This window comes from Lonchura striata, chromosome 2 (assembly GCF_046129695.1).
Source record: "Lonchura striata isolate bLonStr1 chromosome 2, bLonStr1.mat, whole genome shotgun sequence".
Taxonomy (NCBI): Eukaryota; Metazoa; Chordata; class Aves; order Passeriformes; family Estrildidae; genus Lonchura; species Lonchura striata.
Window position 1 is genome coordinate 55,979,921 of NC_134604.1, and position 27,234 is coordinate 56,007,154.

The window sequence follows — 27,234 nt, forward strand, 5'->3', positions numbered from 1 at the left end:
GGAAATTGTTACGAAGAAATTTGAGTATGACTGGCTGCTAATACAAATTTGGTTGATAATACAAGTTTGATTGTATAAACTTGTATATCTTGGAGAGCTAGGGAAATGCTATCATCTTTCTGAAAGCAAAAATATTTTTTGGTAACTAGAAAACAAGTTTTGATAGTGTCATGTAAGGATTGTAGTTGGGATACATGAGATTTTGCTGTTTGTTTTTGTGAGGTGCCCTTTTTCCTGTTAAAGAGGTTAGCTTGCTGCCTTTTTCCACTTGTATTTTACAAAGCTTATTGGACTTGTCATGCTTGTAATTGTAGCCCCAAAAAGTCGGCAGGTTTATTGTGGATTTTGGGATAAGGACAAAAAGCCTGTAAATATTTGAAAGTGGATTATGCTTTTTTGTACCATTATTCTCTGGTACATCCCATCCAGGCCCATAGACTTGTGGGTGTTTAACTTGCATAGCAGATCACTAGCTATTTCCTCCTGGATTATGGGGGGCTTCACTTTGCTTCCCATCTCTAACTTTCACCTCTGAGATTTGGGTTTCCTGAGCACAACTTGTTTGGTATTAAAGACTGAGGTAAAGAAGGCATTAAATATCTCGGCCTTTTTGTCATCCTTGGACACTACACTATATTCTGCAACCAGCAAAGGATAGAGACTCTCCATAGCTGTACTTTGTTGGCAATGTATTAATTTTAACTTTTGTTGTCTGTAACAACAGTGACCAGGTTTCTTTTCAGCTTTGACTATTCTACTTTTTCTCCTTACATAACCTTACAACGCCCCAAGTTGTCTGACCCTCCATCCAGAAGTGATTTTTCATTTTCCTGGTTTCCTGGTTTCCTTTTTTTCCCCTTGTTGTTTCCTTTTTTCCCCTTGTTGTTTCCTTTTTTCCCCTTGTTGTTTCCTTTTTTCCCCTTGTTGTTTCCTTTTTTCCCCTTGTTGTTTCCTTTTTTCCCCTTGTTGTTTCCTTTTTTCCCCTTGTTGTTTCCTTTTTTCCCCTTGTTGTTTCCTTTTTTCCCCTTGTTGTTTCCTTTTTTCCCCTTGTTGTTTCCTTTTTTCCCCTTGTTGTTTCCTTTTTTCCCCTTGTTGTTTCCTTTTTTCCCCTTGTTGTTTCCTTTTTCCCCCTTGTGTTTCCTTTTCCCCCCTTGTGTTTCCTTTATCTTTTTATTTTTTTTCCTTTTCCTTTTTATTTTTTTTTTCCTTTTCCTTTTCATATCTGAGCCCTGAGATTCAGCCTAAAGTTCTCTGTTTAGCCAGGCTGGTCTTCTTCTCCACTGGATTTTCTTATAGCATATGGGGACGGCCTGCTTCTCTATCTTTAAAATTTTCCTTATTAAAGTATGTTCAGCCTTCCTGGACTTCTTTACCCTTCAGAATTAATTCCCAGGGGACTTTGTCAGTCCATGTTCTAAAAACGCCAAAGTCTGTGTGCCAGAAGCCCAAAGTGGTAGTTCTGCTGGTGCCCATCCTTACTTTATTCAGAATTGAAGTGTGCTTCCACTGCCCAAAATGGCCACCGTGCACACCATATCACCCACTAGTCCTTCTCTGCCTACAAACAACAGATGTACTGGGACAGCTCCCTTGGTAGGTTGGGAGGGGATTCACCTGACACCCCAAGCAGGGACCTACCTGTCTCTTATGTCCCCTCCTGCCTGTTGGGGTGATCTTCCACTTTGTGAGATGCAGTTTGCTGGCCTGCCTGACTCAGTGTTGGCAGAGGGGGGAGAGTAAGACTCAGAAAGGTTAACTAAACCTGCATATTAACAGAATTTTATTAAAAGATATCTTATGGAGACAAAAAAGAAAAGCATACTAAAATTCATTAGAACATTAAATTATACTGATTTCATAGCAACTGCTTTAAAGATTAGAAAGGCTGTATAATTTTCAGTATATAGAGAAATAAGATTCAGAGTAAAATATTGTCTACACATTTAGGATGTGATTGTGCACAGGTCTAAATTCTATACATTTTAGACTGGTAAAATAATATCTGAGATTGAGTTTATTAGGAATAGGAAGTAATTTTATCAAAGGGATTCTTCTGTGTATCTTGGTTTATGCAAGTCTTGCTCTTCCTAAAAGCTCTACTGCTAGCAGTGGAATTTCTCATATACTAAGAAGTTAATCTTGTAGAGCAATTTGACTGTCAAAGAAAGAATATATTTTTTTAATCTTCTGGAGCTTCAAGGAGGAAAAATATGTTAAGAGGTCTTTGACTCAGAGTCATTGGAAGTAACTTCTTTGATCTTTTGAGAAGTATTTCTGCTGGTTGCTTTAAGTTCTGAAGATACTGAAATTAATTGTTGCAACCCAGTTCATAGTGTTGGTTCACTATCCAGTAAGAATAATAATTATTTCAAGTGAAGACACAGGATTTGTTCTACTTTGCTTTCTCCTTTTGTTCTTTCCTATGTTGTTAATGTTCCCCTAAGCCTTTGTCATCCGTCAGCATCAGGGTTTTACAGCAGACTTTCATGACTGAGCTGTTGGCTTCTGTGACTAAAATGACTGGCAAAATGTCTGGGAGACTGAGTTATTCTGTAGGGCTTGAGCAGATTTTTTAGATGTGAAAATGTGTTTACTGAGTATATAAATAGCAGGCAGTCAAAAACGTGAACTTGAAAATAAAGGGTGGAAGTACTTTTTGTCCTACATATCTATAAGGCAGAGTGAGAACACCCGGAAAAAGACCAAAAACTATAAGCAATACTCTTGGCTTTATGCTTTCACTCAAGAAAGGAATATTTTATACCTGTATATATTTCATATCAGAACTCTGCTAAGACTGTGCTTAGTGATCACCATCAGTATCTTGATGGCCCGTATATATATATATATATATATATATATTTATTTATTTTTTATATATATGTGAATGTGTGTGTCTCTTCATGAGACTGGGAGTGAAAGAAGGAAGGTTGTTCAGTAGTTCTAGTAATGTATTTTAGGTTAAACCATAATAATTCTGCAATGCTGTGTTTTCATGATGAGGTATCAGATGTTGTGTCCTGGGGAAGACAACCTATGGGGAAGATACCTTTGTCAGGGACCGAAGACGGGTCTAAGGCCTGACATATTTGGTCTGTGATTGTGCACGTCAGCAAGATAATGTAGAAGAAGAACTTATTGTTAGTTGGTAGGACTAACCTTCAGAAATGAAACTGTATCAGTGGAATTAGTTCTTTGAAAGGGGAATAATAAAGCTGTTGTTGGCAAGGAGGTGTGATCATGGGCTGTTGAGACTTATTTTCATGCACTGGCCCCATGTGAGATGATGTTGAAACTGGCCACTCCTGAGGGGGAGATACAAGAGTAGAGGAGAGAGGATGACATGATGCACACTGTTTTCATCAGGGGGATGCCCTGAAGGTGTGCTGACCTCCTGCCTTTTCCAGTCAGGAGCTGTGCACTATCTCCTTCTCCTGCTCAGCAGCTTCTCCAACATCCAGGGGTTGGTATGTATTTATTGCTAACACGACTAATAAAATTGGCTTGCTGTGTTATTCTGACTCTGTCTTGAGTTTTTTGTGTACAGGCATCCTTCTGAACCCGTAACAATACCTTCCTGCATCTTTCTTCCTTCCCCCTTTCATTCCTTCTCCAGACTGATTACAGTAGCCTTTGAGAATTTTAAAGATTTTGAATAACCTTTGAATAGCCTTGAAACCTACCTGATCCTTTTTCTTGGAGCCAGCATGTTATTGCGTATGGTTCAGGTCTTGCTTAAGATCAGACTTTTAATTAAGAACATCACCTGGACATATGTCCAAAAGCTGGATAGTTTGGAGTGGAGGAGTGTGTGGCACTGTATGGGCCGGTGTCTAGGGCAGTGGTCTGTGTTTGTACTTTACCCCTAGCAAGAGCATAATCCAGAAAAACTAGTAAAAGTTCTGGCCTTGGAAAAGGTGTGCTGTCACCCTAGTAACCCAGGAGGACCCAAACCACTGCAATGTGTTGGGGCCTGGCCCCAACTGAGCCATGCCCAGCACTGCCCAGTGCCCTCAGGAGGGAAAGGTGGTCTCCGAATCTGACCGTGAGACACCAACCCCTGCAGCTGCTCCAGCCACCGTGACAGACACTGGGGTTGGTTCAAGCCTGATGACAAACAGTGCCACTGAAGCAGAGAAAAAAATGTGCTGGTGTCACTTGCCCCTGTACACAAGCAGAAGAAATGTATATGAAAGTAACCCTTCAAAAAAGATTTAGCAAAAGCAGTCAAGGAGAACAAGGAGGTTGGAGAGAGTGGAGCAGATGAAGGAGCAGAGCCATCACACGGGCCAATTTTAGTGCTGTTACTAAGGCCATCCCTTACAGTGATAATGTTTTTTTTTACATGCCTGTGCTGGATTTAATTTTTGAGGAATTTCATAATATAGGAATAGGTGATTTCATGTGTTAACTAAGGGACAGATGAGGGTGGCAGTGAAGTAACACCTTTCATTCCTGCATGCATAGCAGCTCTCTTAATAGGTGATATTTTGATAAGCTGTAGTGCCAAAAAATATTCTAGCAGTAACTAATCCATTGATTCCTGCATTATATTGTGTAAGTTCGATATAAGCTCTTTTGTTATGGAGGATGGTATAAGAAGTCATCACTAAGATCAAAATCAGAGCACAAAAAGATTTACTTTCTAGGGACCTGATTAGAAAGTGTGATGAGCCAGAAAGTTTGTATTGTGGATCTCTGTGTAACTTTTTGATTTTTCAGGGCCATGGTGTAGGCATAAAATTACTTTCTTATTTCATGGGCTCTCAGTGGAATAATAGTCAATCTGTGAAATAAGCCAATAAAACCTTTCCATTCTTCCTTGATGGTTGCTTAATTTTGGCTCATACAGATATTTTTCTTATTGTCCTGGAGCACTGTTCCTGTATGCATCTATATGTATCCGTTGATAAAATAAATACAAAAAATTAGAAAAGATGCAAGGTCAAACCTGCTTTAAACTCTAGTGAAACTGTATCAAAGCTAAGCTTAGCTATAGCCTGTTGGTTAGCCTGATTTAAAATGTTTTGGTGTAACATGGAAGATTATTGAACTTTTTTTTTTTGCCATTTCCTCCTCTATGCACTTGGATCGCCAGCAGCATCAGTGGTAGATTTCATTACACCCAAGCAATGAAATTTCTTTTCTTTCTGTATAGTGCTTTCTGTGGACCATGAAATTATTTGCCTGTATGGAATACTGAGAAGTATTAACTTTTCTGAAGCACTATCAATGTATAATTCAAAAGGGAAGCGTATGTAGAATATCCACACTCTACTACTACTGTGCAAATCTTGTGAATTCCCTTTTATTAATGTATGTGAATCTTGTTTTTAGACTGCATTGTTTTAAATTATTTAAAGTAATTTAAAGTTTGACACATCTTTAAATGTCTTTATAATTCTATTATCTCAATTTGTCTTAAATGTTCTGTCTGATCAAATATATTCCAAGATGTGCTTTCCTCCTCTAGGATGAGTGGTATAGGATTTGGTGAATATGGGGAATATTAATGTTACAGCGTAATGTATAATGATGCAAAACATTTACTATACATTCAAGAGAAACTTAAAACTAAAACATAAACTAAAAATGGGAACAAGTGAAATATCTCTTTTCAAGGAGGAATAGGCTCTTCTCCCTGAATAAGGGCTGCCTGTTTCTAGCAGACCTATGGGACTGCATGTGATATTTCATGGTAGTTCTGCCTGACCAGTACTTCTGTTGTGGCTGCTGTGTGTAGCAGAAGGAAGAGGAGACACTTGGGGAGTACAGACTGTAAAGAAGGGACTGAGATTTTTCAGGAGATACTGGAAAAGGAATTTAGGGCACAGCTGTTGTAAACCAAATTTGTTTTCACTGATTCATGGGTTGAAATCCATTATTTCAGCCAAAGTGTCTTCCCTCTACACCTGTTTCAAGTCTGTATGTGAACTATCTGCAAATACAATGGCTTGTGTCTTAGGTTATGCACTTTATAGTGAAGATGTGGGGGCATGGAGAAGCTACTGGCTAACTCATTTTTAGGAGCGGGCATGTTGCCTTTCATCAGTATTCTGTGAAAGATGTTGCTTGAAAAGACGAGTCTCATATAATAGGATTTTTTTACAATTCCAGTCTAATCACTTCAGTATGAAGTCTGGCTTCATCCCCCCATGCTTTCCATAGACTTCTGATTTTAAAAGCAGGAAGGGAATTTGCTTTCTAGTCAAGATGCAAGACAGTTTCTGCTAGTGATGACTACTACTTCACTTGAAGTGATGTTGCCCTCCCTTTTGCTTTTGTTGCATTCTTTGTCTTCCTGGGTTTTACCTATGTAATTATTCCTGTAGAGCATGCTCTTCCTAATTGCCTGTTGGTTTGATGTGACACAGAAAAGCCCCATCATCCATGCTGAGCTCTTTTGTGTTTATGCTATATTAATTTTCTGCTTTTGCATGTTCTGCAACTATCTGTGAGTAGCTTATAATGTTAACAAAAAACTTTATTTTCAATTTTGAACTGGAAGAATTAGAGTCTTTATATTTTTTTCTGTAAGATTTTCTTTATGAATGTATCATAATCAATTCTTGCTCTGACTAGAGTGGAACACTTGTACGAAATTTTTGCTACTGATTTTCTTTGCTCCCTCTGATCTTAATGCTGCAGATGCTATAATAATTTTACTTGTCATTTAGTTTGGTAACTGTTGTACTTGTCTCAAGATACTTATCTTGAAGATATATTGAAGCCTTAGAATATCTTTACATAGCATTCCAAGACAGAAGTCTGTTGATATGGTTGAAATCTTGTCCAAACTCTCTTATGAATCAAATGTTTCCATAACTTTCTTTTGTGTTGACAGGTGTGATGTTGCTGTTCATATCTGTTCAAAAGGGTGTTACAGAGATGATGATGTAGCGTATCTCATTATGTGTTCACTGCTTTTGCCTTCTGTTGGTCCTTGCCCATGTACCTTAAAACACACAAGCTCTAGCATGGAAAATGTGTGAAGTTTCACTTAGTAACTCTTGATCAAAAAGTTGGTAAATATCTAACCAGTTAAAAATGCCACAACCCAAACCACTTTTCTAAAAAATGTTTTTGGCTCTTGGAAGGGTTAATAAAGCCAGAACAATTGACGTGTGCTGGGGATTAGTCATAAGGATCATTCATGAAATCATAAACATACTCTACAAAGCTTTAATAGAGGAGTCAATGGTTTCTCCAAAATGCGTTTCTAAATAATTGGAACAAAGGCACTAAACTTTGTATTACATGATTCAAAAAGAAATAGAAATAGAAAGAAAATAAATAGAACTGTATTTAAGTTATGCTATCTTGTCTTTTAATAAAAAGTAGTTTCTTTGCATGCCTATGTATTCTGTAGCCACGTTAGGAGTACAGCTGTTTCTGGGTAACTAAAACCGCTTTAAAACTATGCTTTTGGTAAATAAGCCTGCTTTCTCATATTCTACATGTAACGCTTGGAAAGACTTTTTCATAAATTGGTTTTGTAGATATCTATTCCTCCAAACTTTCTGTAAAATTCTGATGTTCTGCATGATTTCTTTCTAATGTAATGGGATTCTGGTCGGTTAACTCCAGTGCTAGGCAACTGACCATCATATGTATCTTTAGGAAAAGCCTTTAGAATGAGGCAGTTAAATAACAGGTAAGGTACCACATCAAAATAAGAATGTTCAACTTCCAAGAACACCCATCTTAATTAGGGTTACACAGAATGGAAGCAGTATGTGATATGTTATACCTTTTGTGTTTTCAGTTGGATAGATTTTCCAGTATAAGAATTCCAAAAAGTAAAAAAGAAAGACCTCCTCTACCACATATGAAGCAGTCACATTCTACGGATTGGTCATCCACACCCATGGACCCAGAGGATTTTGCTACAAAACCATTGTCGGAAAGAGAAATCATAGCACTGTTTGAAAAAATGATGGTAAGAGTCTTATACTTCCTTTTACTTAAAGAAAGACAATATGGCTAAGTGATAGGTGGAACAGGTATTCTTCTGTGCATGTGTTCTAATCTTTGCCTGAATTATTAATATTGTTTTGTGAGTTGTAATTGTGTGTTTATTAGAATGTTTCTCAGGAAATAAAGTATTTGAATTATTTTTGCAAATTTTTGTTCCAAGTATATTTAAAACAGAAATTAGAAGTGAGATTATACAACACGTTTCGAGGAGGAACAAGAAATGGGGGATTCTTCTTCCTTTTAAGATGATCTGAAACTTTCACAAAGAGATTTTATGCCTTCAAATGTCACAGCCATATTTAGTTCTCAATTTATATGCCATGTCACTCTTGCACAAACAGAGAGAATTGCCTCCAAAGCAGCATTTGTCTGCAAATTTGCTTATTTCCTTAGTTGTCATTGTTAGTGCAGTCACAAAGATCATGTGGCATTGGTAGCTCCTCAGTAGGTTGAGCTTTTTGTCGTGATGATGACATTTTGGGCAATTGAAAACTAAAAGGGGAATGGCCATGAGAAAAGAGTGACTGAAATCTGAAGAGCACAAGAGAACACTAACAAAGAGAATGATGCCTAGATTATTATTTCTTTCTCTGCCTTACAGCAAGTAACAAGTAACTCTTGAAATACAAAGGGATTACTAGGGACTACAGTGTGGAGAAAATGCAGTGTGCAATGAGAGAAGTACCTTTGTGGAATTTGTACTTCCTAGTACTCAGTGATGATAGTTTAGTTTGGAAGAAGCTTTTGTAGAACTCTTGAGAACTATGGCTGAAGGGTTTTCATGGTTAAGCTAGTGAGGGAAAGGAATAACTAAGTATTACCAACTTTTGTATTTGTACTTGTTGCCAAATGGTTCATTTTTCTTTGATGTCCTGCTTCTCTTAAGAATTTCACTGTAACTGATAATTGCTCAAATGTTAGGAAATGGGATTGTTCTCTTTAAAAAACTTGAAGGTGTGCATCCTTCTGCATGCCTCTTGCATTTAGATTGTATTTCTCTACCATCCTACAGACATTCTGGTATAGGGTAGTCTGTGATGTTATACTGTGCTATAAATAAAGGGAAACTTTTAATAAATCCTCAGAAACCTACTACTGCATGTCTAGATAAATATAGATGCTTATATCCATGGATTCTTAAATAATTCATTCTAATTTTTAAACTACTTTGCAAAATATGTTAAAGTACTGATGACATATGGATAATTTGAATGCTTTCCTAGTTTCATTGAATAACAAAGCACTTAAACTTGTATTAAGCTACTTTATCAGTGTTGTTTTATCTATAACATGCACTACAGAAAGGATTTTTCTGATTATCCACATTTGAATGGGCTGGAATAAAGCTAGTTTAGTCACAGTAGATTACATAGCTAATTATATATTGTAGCCTCTATTTTGCTGTTCTGATCAAATTAAGTGATTTGGAGGGGTGGATTGGTGAACAATTTGAACAATTTGTTGTAGCCAGGCTTTTAGAACTAATTTTGTATGAAAAAAAATAGTCAATGTGTTAGTACTGAAGGGAGAAGTTTTTAAATTCTTAGGGTTTATTTAACGTCTTACCTTGTACTTGGGGTTATCCTGGATGCATATAGCTTCCTTCTCCTAGTATTTTATGCAGTGGCATCTTGTGTGGTTTTCATGGCAAAAATTACAAAAGAGCTCATAAAACCAGATGGTTAAAGATAATAATTAACTGTCATTTGCTTCCTTTAATTTCTGTTACTGCTATTTCCTAGTGATATTAGGAAAATATCCATGTGAAATGATGTATTCTTATTTGCCAAAGAGGTATTGCTTACCTGTAGAATATATTTCAGTTATTTAAGAAATAAAGGATGGAGATGAAATATTTTATTAACTAAGCAATGTCTGTTATGCCCCTTGTATCACTCTAGTCTGTATAATTAATTGTCTCAATGATGTTTTGTTTGTTAAAAACAAGAACAAAGAAATTACTTTTTACTGCACACACAGAATATTTCCCATAAATTAACCTCCTGTTATATCTAGGCCTATGGAATACAGTTTATGTTGATAGGTTTCCTAATTCTTGGCGTTTTTTTGTGTTTGGAAGTTAGATACTTTTATTTAAGCTTAGAAGTTGCTTTTCAGCATACCTGAAAGAGCAAGTCTGAAAGAAACTACTTTAAATAGAAGAATGAAATTTGCAATAGCTACATGATAATGTGAAAAGGTTTTTTTTAGTTCAAGTCCAAAATTAACCCTATCCCAGCTGAAACCAGGACAGGGGTCAAGCATATTCTGCAATAACTTTTCAAAGCTTGGATTTATACAAAAGTGTAAATGTTTGTAGAAACTGTGATTCATTCTCTTCTACTTAGCATGAAAGCTATTGAAAGACAAGAAAACTTAAGTTTTGGTGTAGTACAAATTCTAAGCATTGTCTGTGGTGTTTTTCCATGATTCCTGACTAGGTGAAATAACTTTGATATCAAGATGGTTACTCACTGATTTTGTAGCATTGCTCCTGCCAATGCTGGTGAGGCTTCACCTCACGAGTCTTGGCTGAAAATAACTGCAGTAATTCTTGCTAAGCTTGAGTAATGCATGTAGTAAAGCACATAATGTATGTACTTTATATGTGTGTGCCAAAATTGTTAATTGTTCCTGAAAACTTTTTTTTTTTAATTTTCTTTTCTATTTTCCCTTTTATTCATTAACTTACACCATGTTGAGAAATGCCATTTCTCACACATATGCAGCTGATTACAAAGATCAGAGCATTTCTAGGCTGGAACAGGAGAACTCCCTGTGTCAGAAATAAAAAAAAATAGTGCTATTCAGAAGTGTCACTTGTGTAGTTTCCAGTGTAGGTCTCTCTCTGCTCTTTTTGTCCTCTGGATTTATGTTGGGGTGAATGAATTATCATGGGGTTTTGATAATGATTGAATGTTTTGATTTAATCCTTAGGAAATTTGACCTTTCTTATTGTAAAGGTGATTATTAATTTGTGAACTAGTTTCAGTGCAAACCATGTTCTGCTCCCAAGGTGAAGCATTTGGGAATAGAGGAAGAGAATTACAGAATAAACTAAAAATTAAAATTGAAATTAAAAATATGTAAAATACTGGTTTGAATACGTTTATAAATATGTTGAGAAGTATTCAATAAGGCTCTTCTGTAGTTTGGTGCATGCGTGTGTGGAACTGTAGGTCTTTCCTAAGAAGAGAATGTACTAAAAATGGTTGTGATACACTTGTTAATCCTAGCATATTTGACTGGTTTTGATTTCTTTCAGTCTGAGTTCAGAGGGAATATGGATAAGGATTTTTATGGTTTTGATTGACGTCTTATGAAAAGTGTTTGCATAGCAGCTTTCAGTTGTTTGAGTTTGTATTTTTGTGTCTTTATTTAAGTCAGTCTCTTACATTAAAATAATTCTTTTGATGTATAGCATTTAAGACTGTTTTTTTTTTTCTATCCCATTCTAGGAAGATATGAATTTAAATGAAGACAAGAAGATGCCATTGAGAGAAAAGGATTTTAATACCAAAAAAGAAATGGTGATGCAATATATTAGTACTGCTTCCAAGTCTGTAAGTAAATGGCTAAAAGCTTATGTTATTTCTTGTTGGTCAGAAAAAGTGATGCGTGCATTCCTTTGACCAACTTCTGTTTCTCATAGTGCCCTTTAAAAATGTTTGCGTCTGTCTTACTATTTTACAGGTTACAGTGGCAGATAGTCACTTGTACTTGAAATGTGTTTTCTATACAGAAACCAGCATTTCTTTTTGGTAAAGGTATGACTAAGAGTAGAGATGGAAAGATTTTGCAAAAACTTCTTGCAAAAGTGTGGTGTGAACCTTTTTCTTTTCTAGCATTGTTTAACAATAATTCCTCAACTGATGAGTCTTTTTCATGTGTGACTTAAAATAGATTTCATGTTTGATGCTACGTAATAGCTGATAATGAAATTGTTGTGCACAAAATCAGTTATTGGCCATTTTTTACCTATAGAGATAATGATTGGTTGTTCTAAAGCAGTGCAAGGAGTTGTATATAAGGGCCAAATTAAGGATTCAATTGGCATAAGAAAATGTGCTTAGTTTTTGCAGAATGAGAACTAACTCTTGCACTAAATGCTGCATAGCTAATCCTGTCCTCAGTTATTCTGATTGTTTTAGAATTCATATGTTTGAATCTTCAACTCTCACTGCTGTATGTAACTAAAGATAACAGTAAAATTTGCCTGGATGTAACTAAATACTGAGAGATTAAAACATTAAATATAGTAATTTAAGTGAGATATTTATCTTACCATCTACTTCACAGTATGTATATTATACTTTTAGCAAGTTTGGTATGCCTAGTGCAGGACCTAACTGCCTAGAGATTACTTTATTTAAGATGAGTTTATCCAAGCTACTAGTCTTGTCTATAGCTTAACAGGTCCTTAATACCAGAAGATTAGGTCTAGCTTGTTTTTCTTTTTTAGAGAAATAGCAATAGCATGAGAAATCAAGAAACTTCAGAGTAGTATATCTTAAAACATTCTTGAAATTTATGTACCCAAAATAGTATGTGAGCTACTATATATATTGGCACCCCTAGCCTCCATATGTATTTTAAGACCTCAGTTTTTTGATCTAAAAAATAATGAGATAATAGAATATGACTGGATGTGCAGAGTTGCTGCATTCATATCTGTTGTTGAAATCATAGCATGCTGATAGTGGTGATGTTAAGGCTTTCTTTGTCAATAGAAAGGTTTCCATGTCTTTGCTTCTTGGCCACAGAGTACATCTGATTTGTCCTTCTTTCTGAGCACCATTCATGATTTACCTTTTTTCTTTGTGATTTGGTAATGGACGTTCTTGCACTATGCCCAAAGAAATTGTATAAAGTGATTTGTTGAAGAGGACAGGTCTGTTTCCTCCCCCAGGGCAGTGATTTGTTATCACACACTGTTGCCTTGTGTGTTTTCCCAAGGCCCCCAAAAGCCTTTTCTCCTTTCTGTTCCCTTCCTCTGCTTCTAGCTGACGTATTCCTCTTTCTGTGGTGGGAGATGATTGAAGATCAATCCATGCAGGGAAAATTGTCTTTTCTGAACTCTCTTTCTGCTTTTGTGTCTTTACTGGAAGTGATGTTCACCTGTTGTGTACTAGGAGAGGCTGTTTCAGTGAGGCACAGATTCAGTACTTTGATCCACTTGTGCTGCAGATGATTATGGATTAGTGCTGGAGCTATTGGGATGGGAAATTCCTTCCCTTGCCATTGAAATACCTTTGTTCTGGGCATGCTCTTTCATTCCTTAAGTTAGCTGTACTGAGTGCCTTCTGAGTCTAGAGAGAATAGTGCACTGCACCCCAAGAGTACTTGGCTAACTTTTTGTGTACCTTGACTTCGTGAAAGTGTCATACTTTTTTGGAACAGTTGAAATGCCACGTAGCTCCTGACTATTGTGTGCAGCTAATCCTATCTCGGGCCTCTCCTTCTATATGTGTTACTGCAGTAACTTCTTTTGAGAGTTTGTACTTCATTTCATACTTCTTGAACTTTAAGGACATGGGTACTAAGATAGTTTGCCTTGGGAAAGCTATCGTCATTCATAAATGTTATGGAGAGTAGTGAGCAAGTTTCATTTAAAGTAATTATCATTTTAAGAACTATTAAAATAGTTCTTAAAGAAGAACAGAGATGCACCTCTAATGAATAAATGAAAATGAAACAGCCTCCAGTGATCAAAGTGGGCTCTGCTGTAATCAAAGCTTTATCACTGACCTCAGTGTCAGGGTTTCTCTTTCTCAGAAGTACACAACTTCTTGCCAATAATCAATCACAAAGCACACCTCTTTGCATAGTAATACTTGCAGAAAAGAAAAGTTTTGAAAATAAAATTCCATGTTATAAGGTTAATACTCAAGGGGAAATAAAAGTAGCATTGCTATCATGTTCCTCAACCATAGGTTTGAAACTACACACAAACTGGGTTTTTAAAAAAACCCAAACACACAAACACACAAAACTGGGTTTTTAAAGTGAAAAACAGACAAACTAGGTTTTTTAATTGAATTTTCTCCTCAATACTTTGTTTTTGTTGTTCACATTGTGCTCATGTGATATTTTAACTAGATTAATTAATGCTGACTTCATGTTGCATCTGCTCAGTTGTTCTTCAGTTAAGCAATTAAATTTCTAGAGGCACTGATGCCTCAAGATATTTCCTGTTTCTCAGTAAACTTGAACATTTTGAACTTAAGCAGCTTTTCTCATGCTGAATTACAGCTAATATAATCTGTTTCACAATTGATACCAAATGCAGCTCTCATTTTATTTAAGCACTGGCAGATGTATCATATTCTTATTATGTTGCAGAACTTCGGCGTAACTGAATAAGTAGTACTTAGCACTGTGGTAGGTTGTTGTACAGACATTCACAGTTTACTGGTTCTTTTGCACAAGGTAATGTTCCAGTGGGGGACTGAGTTTCAAATGGGATGACTGGTTACCCTCTGAATGCTGATGTGAGTCTCCACTGCATGTGGCACTGTTTTCAGATGTGTCACAAGAGGCTTTCTGAAATGTCATTCTAGCGAATTCTTCTAGTATGACTGGGCTCCTGTCCCATGTGACCTTTGCACTGCACACACTTGCTATTGATTATATTAAATTCCCTCCAAAATTAAATTCCCTCTCTCCCTTCTAACCACCTTAACTGTATGTCCTGTCCATATGACTGTCCTATATGACTGTGCATCAAAAAAAAAAGAAATTTTACTGACAACTTACAAGTATTTTGGTTCCATCAGTTTTGTCAATTTTACAGCAGGAACTGCTGGGAGAAGTCACTGGAAATGACAGATTCTCCACACAGGATATTAATCCTTATGCTTAGGCATACAAGTTGTGCTTATCAAGTAGTGTATGCGCATCAGGAGCTGCCAGCAGAATTTTTGAGACTTCTTGAAATTTCCAATTCTCTTGTAGCATTTAGTTAAATACTTTGTCATGAAGGCTGCTGAGCATTTGGTCATTTTGTCTCTAGTCAGTCTGTTATCTTATCTATGCAGAGTCTAGCTAGAATGATCCATGAAAGAAAACTGAAAATTCTGAGTTTCATTTTGTTTGTGGGAACATTTATTGTTCCTGATTTTTTAAAGTTTTCTCTGGGTTTCCTAGATGTGTCTTCCAGATTCTCACCTCGACCCTCATCCTTTGCAGTACCTCTCATCTATTTTTTTTGGTGGAGCATAGTTATTGGAAATTACCCTCATACTTAAGCAACTAGGGATACCCAACAATTCAGAAACATGTTTGGAATGACATTGCATGTATTACACATGATGTTTCAAAATATAACATGAGACGCTATATTTTTGGGATGGTTCTGGGCAGCAGGTGGTTTTTTTTTTGTTTTGTTTTGGGTTTTTTTTGTTTGTTTTTTTTTTTTTTTGCGTGTCAGGAGCATCTGTTATCAAGTCTGAGGAAATATAGTTGGAGTGGAGACTGTTATAGCCCCCAATGTTCTGTTGTCACAGAGTCATGGAATAGAACTAGATGAGACCCTGGAGATAGTCGCATCCAACTTCTTATCTATTCCAATTTTAATATCTCTGATAGGGGAGACTACACAGTATGCCTGAGGAATCTGTTCCAGTGCTTTACCAGCCTCATGCTTAAGAAAACAGAGGGAGGAGGGGAGAAATTTATGTTTGTCTTATGTTTAACAGATTTCCTGTATTCCAATTTGTTCTTCTTGTCCTTTCTCTGATAGGGTTCCCCTGAGTCTTCTCTTCTTGGAGCTAAACAATCTCAGTTCTAGCAGCCTCTCCATGTACTACAGATTCTCTTGTAATTGGGTCCACAGCCCTTTCTGGACTCATTCCAATATGTCCACATCTCTCATGCTGGGGAGTCAGGAACTGGACACAATTCTCCAGATGTCTCACCACTGCTTAGCTGAGGTGAAGGGTCATCTCCTTCAACCAGCTGATGATGCGCTTACCTGTGGTCAGCTTGTCATCCATCACAACTCCTATTTTCCTACAAGCCTACATTCCAGCTGGTAGCCTCAGCACATGTTAGTGCATGGGTTTATTCTTCCTCAGGTTCAAGATTTACAGTTTTCTGTTGTGGAACTTCCTGAAATTCCTCTGCCCATTTTTCCTGTCTGTTGATGGTCCTTCTGGATGGCAGCTCATCAGCCTAGTCTGTCAACCATGCTTCCTAGCTTTTAACTTAATTTCTTTGCTAGAAACTATTTAATCATTTTCTACTTCATAGAAGAAAATATTACATCTCAGTATTTCCTGAGGATCTAACAAAGGGATAAAACATCACTTGTATGAAACTAATATAATAATAATATAATGAGAGCTATAATAATATAATAAGACTATCTCACCATTTACAGTGAATCATTTCAAGTTATTATTGCACTGCAAGTCTAATTCTCTTCAATTACTGACTTAAGCCACTAGTTGATCAAGAACTATTTAGTAAGTCTCTTTGTGTAACATGACAATTGTGCTTCTATTTTCAAAAAAAGGAGTCTTGCAATGAATTAAGTTTTATGCACCATTGTATGCATGCTTTTTTGTATTTAGATATGTTCTGTAGAAAATATATCTGTCCTTCATGTGAACTGGATATTAGGTGGACTAGTCTTCTTATTTTTTGATGTCTACAAGAATGTCTACTTCTGCAAGAGCAGAAGTTACTGCAGTAACATGCTGAGTGTTCTGGTATGCTGCTTCTTGGCTCTGTATGCTTATAATAGTGCAGTCACCCTTCTGGACATGTGCCCCTTCTTCAGGGGACCTCATAATTATTTTTTTCTTCTGTTGAATATTGACTGTTAAGGTGTTTGCAATGCATAAACAGAATCCATTCAATACAAAAATTTTATTTTTCTGAGCATGCGTGATAAATTTGCACATTTCATGCCTGTTGTTTTTGTCTGCTGATAATAAATTTATTAATAAAATGACCAAATTTAGTCAGTATTTGGCAAATAGTAGATAGGCATCAGTTGTGGATTTAGAGGTCTACATTATATATTTTTCATGGAACAGAAATGAAGCTTAGCTGTTAATAATCTATTAAAGTTCTATATGCACCAAATAAGGAACAAGTGTATTTTCTGTGTTTCAGGGAAGTCTCAAGAACAGTAGGAAGATTTCTCCTCAGGAATTTATTCAGGATTTAAAATCTGGGTCAACGGATGAAAGACTAGTCACTTGCTTAGAGTCTCTCCGTGTGTCCTTGACTAGTAATCCTGTCAGGTAACACCATTAGCACATGTTGAAGAGATTAATAATATTCTAATTTCTTAATGGATTAAAATTAATGAATATGTAGATGTACATGTCTCACGGTTTTCCAGTTAATGAGTATGCATGCAGTAGTGAGTGATTTTAACTTCTCTCTTTTTCATTGATTATGTATCCTCTATAGGTCTGTTATGTTTAGTAGAGTTGGCTGATCTATACAGGGTAATACTAAGAGAAGGTAAATTAAATGGGATGCAGAAGCAGTTCACTTTTTTTCCTAGTGCTAAGTAGTCAATTGTTTTTCATTTTTATTTTTGAAATATTTTCTAAGTCTTTTATCTTCTAACTTATTTTTGTCAGGGTAATCGATAATGGAAGTTAGGCACCTTGGTGTAAGTTTATATATTTCTAAATATATAAGTTTATATGCATATAAATGTAAATATTTAGAAATATATAAATAAACCTATATATTTACATATATATTTCAAAATGTGTTGTTGCTTCTGTCCAGTGTACTTTAGGCTTTCTTCCTTCCTTCCTTCTGGTATTTTATCCTGTACCAGTAGGGCTTACCTATACAGAAGAAAGCACTACATTTGTTACCTGTGCTGTCTTGAAGCAAGGTTAACTCCTCAGTAATCACTGATAAGTCTTAATTTTGACTTGTTCCATGCAGGTTAATTTGTGAATGCTGACTTTGTTTTATTAAATTATATTTTTTTCTATTCTATTTACATTGTTTTGTTTAGAGTTGACATTTAAGACAATGGTTGTACACATGATTTGGGGAAATTGTTTAGGGTGTTAGTTGAAGATAATGCACATGAAATGTTGAGACATGATTAGAAAAGGATTTCACAACTTTCTTTTTTCTGTGTCTGGCTTGGCAGAGTTGGTGATGCGGGTCTTCTCTATGGCTATTTGCTTCTTTCCTTATATTAATTTGTTTCTTATTTGAGTCATCTTATTTAGAATATGTAATGGTTTATGTGGAAAGAAACATGCTTTACAGTAGCCTGAGTTATTCTTACAAAGGGTTTTCAATTAGTCTTTTCTGTAGATTGTATTTTTAGTTCACAGAGAGAATCTAAATCAAGAGTTACTGAGTTGTTTGATCTCTGGTAATTAGAAACAGTTGTTGAAATCTATGGTTTACTGCAGAAAGCTGTGGCTTTTTCCCATCACTATAAAAAAAAAGTTTCTAAAAGGACAATCTTGGTCACTAATCTTCAGGTAAATAATTTAGGTGTTTTGACCTCACAGTTGCCAGCATAGTTCATCAAAACTGGTTCAAGTGATCTAGTGTACATATTATTGCAGATAAGTAGTTATCTGCAACTATTTCTTCCCCTTTTGTGTAATTGTTGCAACACGTTGACTTTCATTAAGAAGACATTTTTTAAAAAATACATTGAAAATAAAAGCATTGATAACTTAGTATTTTGTCAGAATGACAAAAAGCTGAGTGTTTTCTTTGGGTAGTGTAAGTAGTCTTTGTTCTCTTGTGGAAGCAGAGGTAAAGGCAGTAAGAGTGCATCAGTACTTAGTTGATCATCCCCAACTGTTGGATGTACAGCAAAGAAGCTGCATATAATTCTGCTAATACAAAATGTTCAAAGAAATTAATCTTGTAGGATTATCTTTGGGACAGATATGCCAAAAATAGTTACCAGTTATTTGCCCAATTTATTTCAGAATAAAACACCCATCTGAGAAAGAGAAAATCTATTTTCATAATATATTTACTTTCAGAAGACAAAAAAAAATCTGTTTTTTTCTTTCTATAATTGTGCTACTGTCAGTGTGGTGTTACTTGTATTTGGTATGCAGGGGTTTTGAGCAATACTAAACAGGACCATGAAGCATCTCTCGTGAAAAAACAACTGGCCAAGTGTTTAACCTCATCAAAAGATGCCTTTGGTAGTAGCTGAAATTTAAAATTTTTGTTGTGTTTTCTTGAAGATATTTTGGATTTAACACATGCTTTTATTTATTTTATTTTATTTTATTTTATTTTATTTTATTTTATTTTATTTTTTATTTATTTATGGTGACAATTTTCTTTCACTGTGATTAGTTTTTGAAATGTCATTTTTTTAAAATGTCTTTCTCTCTAGCTGGGTTGAAAACTTTGGCCAAGAAGGTCTGGGACTGCTGTTGGATGTTTTGGAACGATTGGTTGAGACAAAAAAGTAAGGATTTAATATAAAATTAGCTTTTCTAAATATAAATAGAATGTAAATTATATATAATCTCTAATTATATATATAAATATCTTAATATAAAGTCTTAATATAAAGTTAACTTTTCTTAATATTTAAAGATCATGTATTTACACTAAATTTTTGATTTATTCAGTCAGGACAGACTTGTGAAAAGGAGCCAGCATAAAGTTATACAGTGTTTGAGAGCATTCATGAATAATAAGGTATGGGATTTTATTTATTCTAGAAACTAAATTACTACAGTTCAATTAGATAAGGTACCTGATGAGTATAAGTCCATGCAATTTGGTGAAGTGATGGGTTGGTCAGTTGTGGTTTGAAGTTCTTTCTGTCGCCCAGAAGTCTGCCACTTTCTCTCTGAAATGTTCAAAGACAATAATGTAAACTTTTGATGCTGTTATATGTCTTTCTTACAGAATAAGTGACCTATTTGGCACTTTTCTCTCTTTTTGTTATTTCACAGACTAAACTGTAATTTGAAATACCTACTTGAGGGGAATGGTGTCATTTAGGTGCTTGCTGGTCATTTGGAATCCCTCTCTTACAAATGTTCTTCTGTTGTTTAGTATGGGTTGGAAAGAATTTTGGGAGAAGAGAGAAGCCTTTTGTTGCTGACCAAAGCAATTGATCCCAAGCAAACTAACATGATGACGGATATAGTTAAACTCTTATCTGCAATGTGCATTGTTGGAGAGGAAAACATGTAAGTACTGTATTTAAGCAAGAAATAGTAAGTTAATTTTACAATATCCCAAATTATAGTTGTATCTCAATGAAATGATAAAATTTTCAATTTAGGTTTTAAAGTAATATCTGTAGTATATTGTCAGTTCTCAGAATACCTTTGTGTGTTTTTTTATCGTGGCCATATCAGTGAGTTTTCTTTTTCACATCTAGATGTACTGGTTAGATGGAAATAGTTATGCAGCAATTCTTTTGCTTAATATTTATTAGCATACTTTTTTTAACCCTGGTAATCCAGTAAGTCATCCTTTGGTTACAAAAATGTCTAAAGGCAACAACTATTGCTTAAACATTTTAAATTTGTTTACAAGAAATTGAGGTAGGTGAATAATTTGGCAACATGGGTTTTACGATAGTAAATAACTAAGTTTAAATATCTCTCCTGAGTGAATTAATACTCTTTTCTCACAGCCTTGAAAAAATATTGGAAGCTGTAACAGCAGCAGCAGAGGAGAGGAATGTTGATAGATTCTCTCCTATTGTAGAAGGTCTTCAGGATAACTCAGTACAGCTGCAAGTAAGTAACTTTTTTTTAACCACTGCAATAAGTGAAAATAAAATTACATGTTTTTCTGGACTGAACAAGTCATTACAATAAAAAGGAGTAGGGGTACTGTTTCCAGTTGGGGTCAAATTTTGGCATATTATTTATCATTTTGTCTTTCAAGGTGTGGCATGGGAAGATTCAGCCTGAAAACATGGGGGTGTTGCAGGTCAATTTGTTGATTTCTCTTCACTGAGATCTTAGCTTTATGAGTTAAAAGAAAGTATATATTTAAAATAAAAGTTAAGTCATATGTTTGGATGCAAAAAGATCATATCACTTCTGGAAATATTTGTTGAAATTGGATATTGATAATAATAAAAAAGCAAGTATTTATGGAACTGGAATTTATAATTAATGTTTTAAATCATTGGGAGGTCTGTCTCTCATGCTCACCTTATGATATCATAAAATTGCACTCAGAGGGTCTGAGGAAAGAAAACTTTCACCTTATTTTCATTTTGCTTCAGTTGGATGTAGAGTTTACTGCTGGAAGGCACAAAGTATTAACTTTGTTTGAATGATCATTATAAATCATTGATCTGAGAGTGTAGATGTGAACTCATTGCTATTCATGTAATCGGGTTGAACTGAGAGCTGTTCATAATTTAAAATCTTTAAAATCTACTATTTGCTTAACATATTTATTTGCTTACATGAGACATATTTCTACTTGCTTAAAACATATTTTGGCTTAAACTGCAAATCTTTATTCTTATTTCAAGTGTGTTTCACTATTCTATTCTAAAGCTTCAAGCCTTCTCCAAGGTCAAACACTGTATCCATCTCTATCTCTGAACTTTTATGTTTGAGGCCTTGGTAGCTCTCTGTGCTTGTATTTCCCACATCAACTCTTTGTTACTATTACAAAATACTGTCTTTAACTTCCTTTTCTTTATAGTTGAAAATGCATGTGGAACTCCTCTTAAAGCAAGCCATTGCTCTATTTGAGCCATCAGGCAGATTAAGTTAATCCTTTGTACCTCTTGTTTTACCCATGATGGGTACCCACTGCAGGGGTGCTCAGCTCCATGAGCAAGATGAGATCACTGGTGCGATAACCAAATCGGTGCAGAAAACTTCAGCTGAGTTACCTATACAGTAGCAATTTGAATTTTTCTAGGCTACTCTTCAGATATTAAAAACATTTGTTTCTACTAGTTATTCCTTCTATCAATTGGACTATACCTCCATCTGGTGTTTTGTCATCCTCTAATATAGAAGATAGAAGCATTGTTAAAAGTGAGAATTTCTCTAAATATTACCATTGCAATACTTCTGCTAAAATACTTATTCTAAACATATTTTTTTGGCTTTGCTGAGAGTGTTAGCCTGAAGTTCATGCAAATAGGTAATGCTTTGCCATTTAGTTTGCTATGTCTTGTGTAGACATGGAAACTCATTAAAAGTTCTTCTCTCTTTTTTTTTTTTTTTGGTTAAACTTTCATTAAAGTATGTTCCTTCTGCTACAAGGCTTTTTGATATTTACTTTTACAGACTTCATAAATGGTTTCTATATTTCTATTTTTTAAGACCAGAAAAATCAAGCCTCCTCATGTGAATCAGCTGTAAACTTTCCTAACAATGACATTGACCTGGTGGTTAATTTGACATGGTTTTAATGAGACAGAAGTTTACAGTTGTCAGTTACTTGGCATACTTGCCTTGATTGTCTGCTTGATGTATGTATGCTTGCTTTGTGGCAGTTCAATTTGACACTAACAACTGACCTTTTCAATTTTGAATTGACTTAACATTTCTGTTACTAGAAGACTGAATACATAAAAGGCCTCAGTAGGGTGATTTTTGTATTTTTAGTAAAAGCTCTATCTATTTTTTGCATTTGTTGAATGCAAAAGATGTTCTATCTTTCATAAAATCTAAAATTATGGAAAGCATACTTAATTGGTTTTGGTTCAAGACAAGATTAGTAGTCTTATTCTGAACATATAGCTACTGCCAGGAGTAATATCAAGTTTCTGGTTTTGTTAAGGTAAATGTAGTTTAACATCTTAAGCCTAAAAGGCATACCGGGCAGTCTGGTACCTTGTGTATTTATGATGACAACTGTAAAGTCTAATGCTTTGCTTGTTCAAGTCATGGAGGCAGGAAATATAGAAATACAGCTCTTCTGACACAAGCCATCTTGATATGTAAGAAAGTTAGGAAAAAAACAACAACAACTTGTTTATTGCCTTCTTCTCATTCTTCTAGGAGAATCAAATGAGTGCTTATACTCTCTAATCAACTTTCACCTCTGGTTCTCAAGCAGGAGGTTTAACAGGAGAGTGTTATTCTTCCATGCAGATTTAGTTGCAGATGCCATCTCCTTCTAATTTTCCAGTTAAGATTGAGAAGAGGAACAATGGTGAAACAAAGCTGCAATTTTTCCTTTCCTGGTTAAATTCCTGAAAAAAGAATACTGCTCATCCCTGTGGAAACATGCAGGTTCATGTGCATCCTAGAAGTGTTTTAGTGACAAAGTAAAAGATCCTAGGCATTCATCAATATCTACCTAGTGTTTTTAATTGTCAGGGAATACCATTTAATCTTTATAATTTAATAATATGAGGATGTGAGATGGCTGTGACATTTTGGTTTGCTGAGTAACTTGGTGATTCTTGATTGCTCTGTGCTAATGAGGTCCTTTCCATAACTGCTTATGTAATAGGGTCAATCAGAACAAAGCTTACCTTACCTAAATGTCAAGACTGCACAAACTAATTTCTGATTATTGTGATCTTGTGTGATTTAAGTATTTTATACTAACTGCTAGGTATCAAATTAGTTTCACTTTGAGTATGATTCAAATGTTTTTGATCTCCTATCAGGTTCCTGCTCTTGCCTTTATCTTTAATCCTTTAAAAAGTTTTTAAACTTAGAAAAAACATTTTGTGATTTAATTTACTCAAATCTAGATGTGTAAGCAATCTGTCTTGCTTAGACTTGTTTTTCTTTCCTTTTGTATAACTTTTTCTCATTCTGCTTTTTGTAGGCTTGTGTTTGGGACTTTCACTATTACTTTGTATTCCTACTCAAATAAATAGTTAGCTAATATTATCCAATGGGTCATCGTCTTCTTTGTTTCAGGAAGGCTAAAGTATGTTCTAGTTCTGAACTGCAATTTAATTCCCACTTCATCAAATTTGAGAAGAAATACTAGAATAGCAGTACCTCTTACTGATCAATTTCTTGCTTTTCATAGTTGTATCATGGCTCTGTTTGAGTAACACATACATATGTACTGTGTTGATTTGGGAAATTAAAATAATCTTTTTTTTGGATACAATAACATCTGTAGATATCCTTTCATTGAAATTGCCTTGCTGTCTCAAAGATAAAACTATAGTTTGCTCTTGATCAGGATTTTCATACTAGTACTTTTTCTCTGATTGACTATTCACTGGTAGTTTAAATAATCTGTGATAAATGCTGTTTCCTTGCTTAACAGTCCATTCACATAGTGTTTTGCAAGAAAACATACTGTGTTTTAAACTGCTGTCATAACAATGACAAAGATTCCAAATTGTGTATAATCAAACAACATGAAGTTGAAATATAAATGTAACCTTGTAGTACTGTACTTTGGTACTGACTCTATGGTAGTGAAGTCTACAATCATTGAAATGCCTCACTGATGTTAACAGGACAGCAGGTGTTGGTGGCAGCTGTCAGTGCACTGAATTACTGGTTTTGAATGGCACAACTAATTGAATACAGAAAGTGCAATTGAATGAAAGATTTTGTACTCCAGAGAGAAGAACTGGAGATGGTATAACTTGTTTCAACTAAATAAGATCAGAATTAGGGGAAGTAAAAATTTTTGTCTTGGCTGCTGAAGGGGAAGACAAATACTCATAAAGTGGACCATACCAAAACAAAAAGCTTTAAGAATAAAGTCCATACTCAGATAATAAGACACTATATTCAGTAAGGTTTTATTGCAGTAAATTTAACTGGTTTGGTTGCTTGCATTTTAAACCACTTGTGATGTTCAAATTCTTCTGTTGTGACATTGTAACTTGTGCAGTTTGTGAGCCTAAAAAATACACTTGGTATTCAAAGCCAAGGATTTAATTTTTAGTCTGAGTGATGTCTTAGTGGTCTAATAAAATTGCTCTCAGTAGTGCTAACAATTCTCCGCCTCATCCCATAACTATACATTTCTATGCTGCATTTCATTTGCAGTCATATTATATCCACTAGTTACAGAAATGTTGTAATGGTAAACTTTATTCCAGAGACTTGTACAAGGATAAGAAAAATGTGCAACTGATGGGGTGATAGTGATTTTGTTAGTAGACAAATCCTGTTGCAACTAAGTAAGTCAAAACTGAGCTCCAGACAGGCAAGCCAAGTCTCAATGAAGCTTGAGAGATCTGGAAGCATGTGATTGATGTTAGCTTCATACAAAACCCATAGCCTGTTATTAGCAAAAATAAGTGGGCTACAAGGCCACATGTCCTGAACAAGACTGTAGAGGACTACAGACAAACATTCAATACAAGGAGCTTTTTCTGTATTCAGAAGTGCTTGGTTGTGCAGCAGAACCTCTCATCTCTGTTGGTTGCTGTTGAGTCCATTTCTGGAAGATTTTATTCAGTCTACTTTTCAAAAGTGGACTGAGCACCTTAGCTGGTTTCAAAATTTTTGGTATTGTAGTGTTGGCTTTTGAGAATTATATTATTTGTATTTATCTTTTTGTTGTTGTAGTTTCCTTTGCTGGGGTTAGCACCCTTCTTTTTTACCTAGTGTAGAGTGATGCTTTGGCAGTAACAAACATATTAGAGTAACTCTCAGGAAAAAGTACTTGTGCAGAAACAGGCTTGAAGAGTAATACAGAAGTTTTGTTTGAATTTGAAGAAAATAATTGATAAGTTAACAAAGTCCTATTTTCCCCTAAGTTTCTAAAATACTGTAGACATACATACAGAAGCAAATTGTATAAAATGAGGGCAATAACATATTTCAGGGAGGAGAAGTATCATAAGAATTGTTCTGACAGGCACTGCAAAGATGAAAAATCCACTGTGACAGTTAAAGGCTCAAATTGTTATCTGTTTAGCAGCTTTAGAAGAAGAGAAGAATAACCAAGGCTTGTTTTTTATTTATAACTTCAAAGAAGCCCCAAATTGGGAAGATCTTTCTCCTGGAAACATACTTTATTTAAGGCAAAACAGTCAATGTTGTGTTGTTATTAGCTATATTTCTATTTAACTGAGTTCTTTTAAAGCTGAGTGCCACTAATGTAATGCCAATACCTTTCTGAAAGAAGACACACCATAAGTATGTTCCTCTTTGATATGTGAGGGTGTTTATTTTTACTCATCAGGTGATGATCTAATTGCCCTCACTGTATGGAATATGGCGAAAGGACAGGAACAGGCTTTCATTGCCTTGCCAAGTCTGTTAAATACTTTGCTAACAAAACATAGAACAGCAGACTTACAGTGAGGCAGGGGGGAAACCATTAGGAAATATTACTTCAACAGAATTTATTACAACATAATTTTTGAGCCAAAACCAAACTTTTAAACATCAAACTCAATATTATTTATTACTAGTAGGATTTTTGATTTGGCTACTTAGCATGCTGTTTCCTACATTTTTCTGAATTGTTTTGATATTTTGCAAACTTGTTTAAATTTTTGAAGTCCAGACTTATGTTGGAGCATTCTTGCCTGCTCCTTGGGCCTTTCAAACACCTTTCATTGATTCATGAAATAGGACTTTGCTTTGCAAAGCCATTTATTTATACTGTCTATTCATATTACATTTTTTGTATCACTCATTAATTTTGTTCTCAACTATACAAAATATATTTCTACTATAGAAAAAGTCAAACTTGCCCATCTGTAGTTGTCCAGATCTTCCTGGAAATGACCTTTTAAATGTAAATATAATTTCTACCATCGTCATTTTCTTCAGTGTCAAGATAAATTTCAGTATAAACTTGGATGTAATAGCAAGTACAGTTATTTTGTCCTCAATTTTTTTAAGGCTTTGAATGTTTGAAGAGTGAATGCTCTTTTGTTACTTCTCATGTTGGCTTGTTTCTCTGAGTTCTTCTGCCACTTTTGAACTGTTTTGTCTTTGTTCTACTTTGTGATATCCTTTCATACACCAGTATGATAAAGTGAATGCAAAGTGAAGTTGCTGTTTGTGTTGCTTTGTTTTCTTTGGACACTTCTTTACACCATGTTCTGTTACTGACCCTAAGATTCTATTGTTGTTTTCCTTCTTTTGTTATCTTTGAGGAATTGGACATGTTAATCATAGATGCTTTTTGCAAATTATCCTTCAAAGTTCTTAGTCTCTCTTAATATGTTTTCATGTTTGATTGGTTAGTTTTGATTCTTCTTACCCTCTACTGATGGTGTATTATTTTGTTTAGGTGTTCTAACTTGATTATTGTCTAACACTGGAGTAAGTTACACAAGTCTATCAGAACACTTATGCAGTTGATTTAAATAATACTTTTGAGTCTTGTATGCAGTTGTAT

The 27,234-nt window shown here is 35.1% G+C and overlaps 1 protein-coding gene across 2 annotated transcripts in view; it reads left to right on the forward strand.

The window, feature by feature from the left end:
- DIAPH3 (diaphanous related formin 3) overlaps positions 1–27,234 on the forward strand; it is a 200,363-nt gene that overhangs the window by 11,738 nt on the left and 161,391 nt on the right. For both annotated transcript variants that reach the window (XM_031504802.2, XM_077781371.1), the window contains exons 3-9: positions 7,766–7,939; positions 11,436–11,540; positions 17,098–17,228; positions 19,337–19,411; positions 19,578–19,647; positions 20,011–20,147; positions 20,600–20,705. In XM_031504802.2, the coding sequence (XP_031360662.2) occupies positions 7,766–7,939; positions 11,436–11,540; positions 17,098–17,228; positions 19,337–19,411; positions 19,578–19,647; positions 20,011–20,147; positions 20,600–20,705 (798 nt within the window). The remainder of the gene's footprint in view (positions 1–7,765; positions 7,940–11,435; positions 11,541–17,097; positions 17,229–19,336; positions 19,412–19,577; positions 19,648–20,010; positions 20,148–20,599; positions 20,706–27,234) is intronic.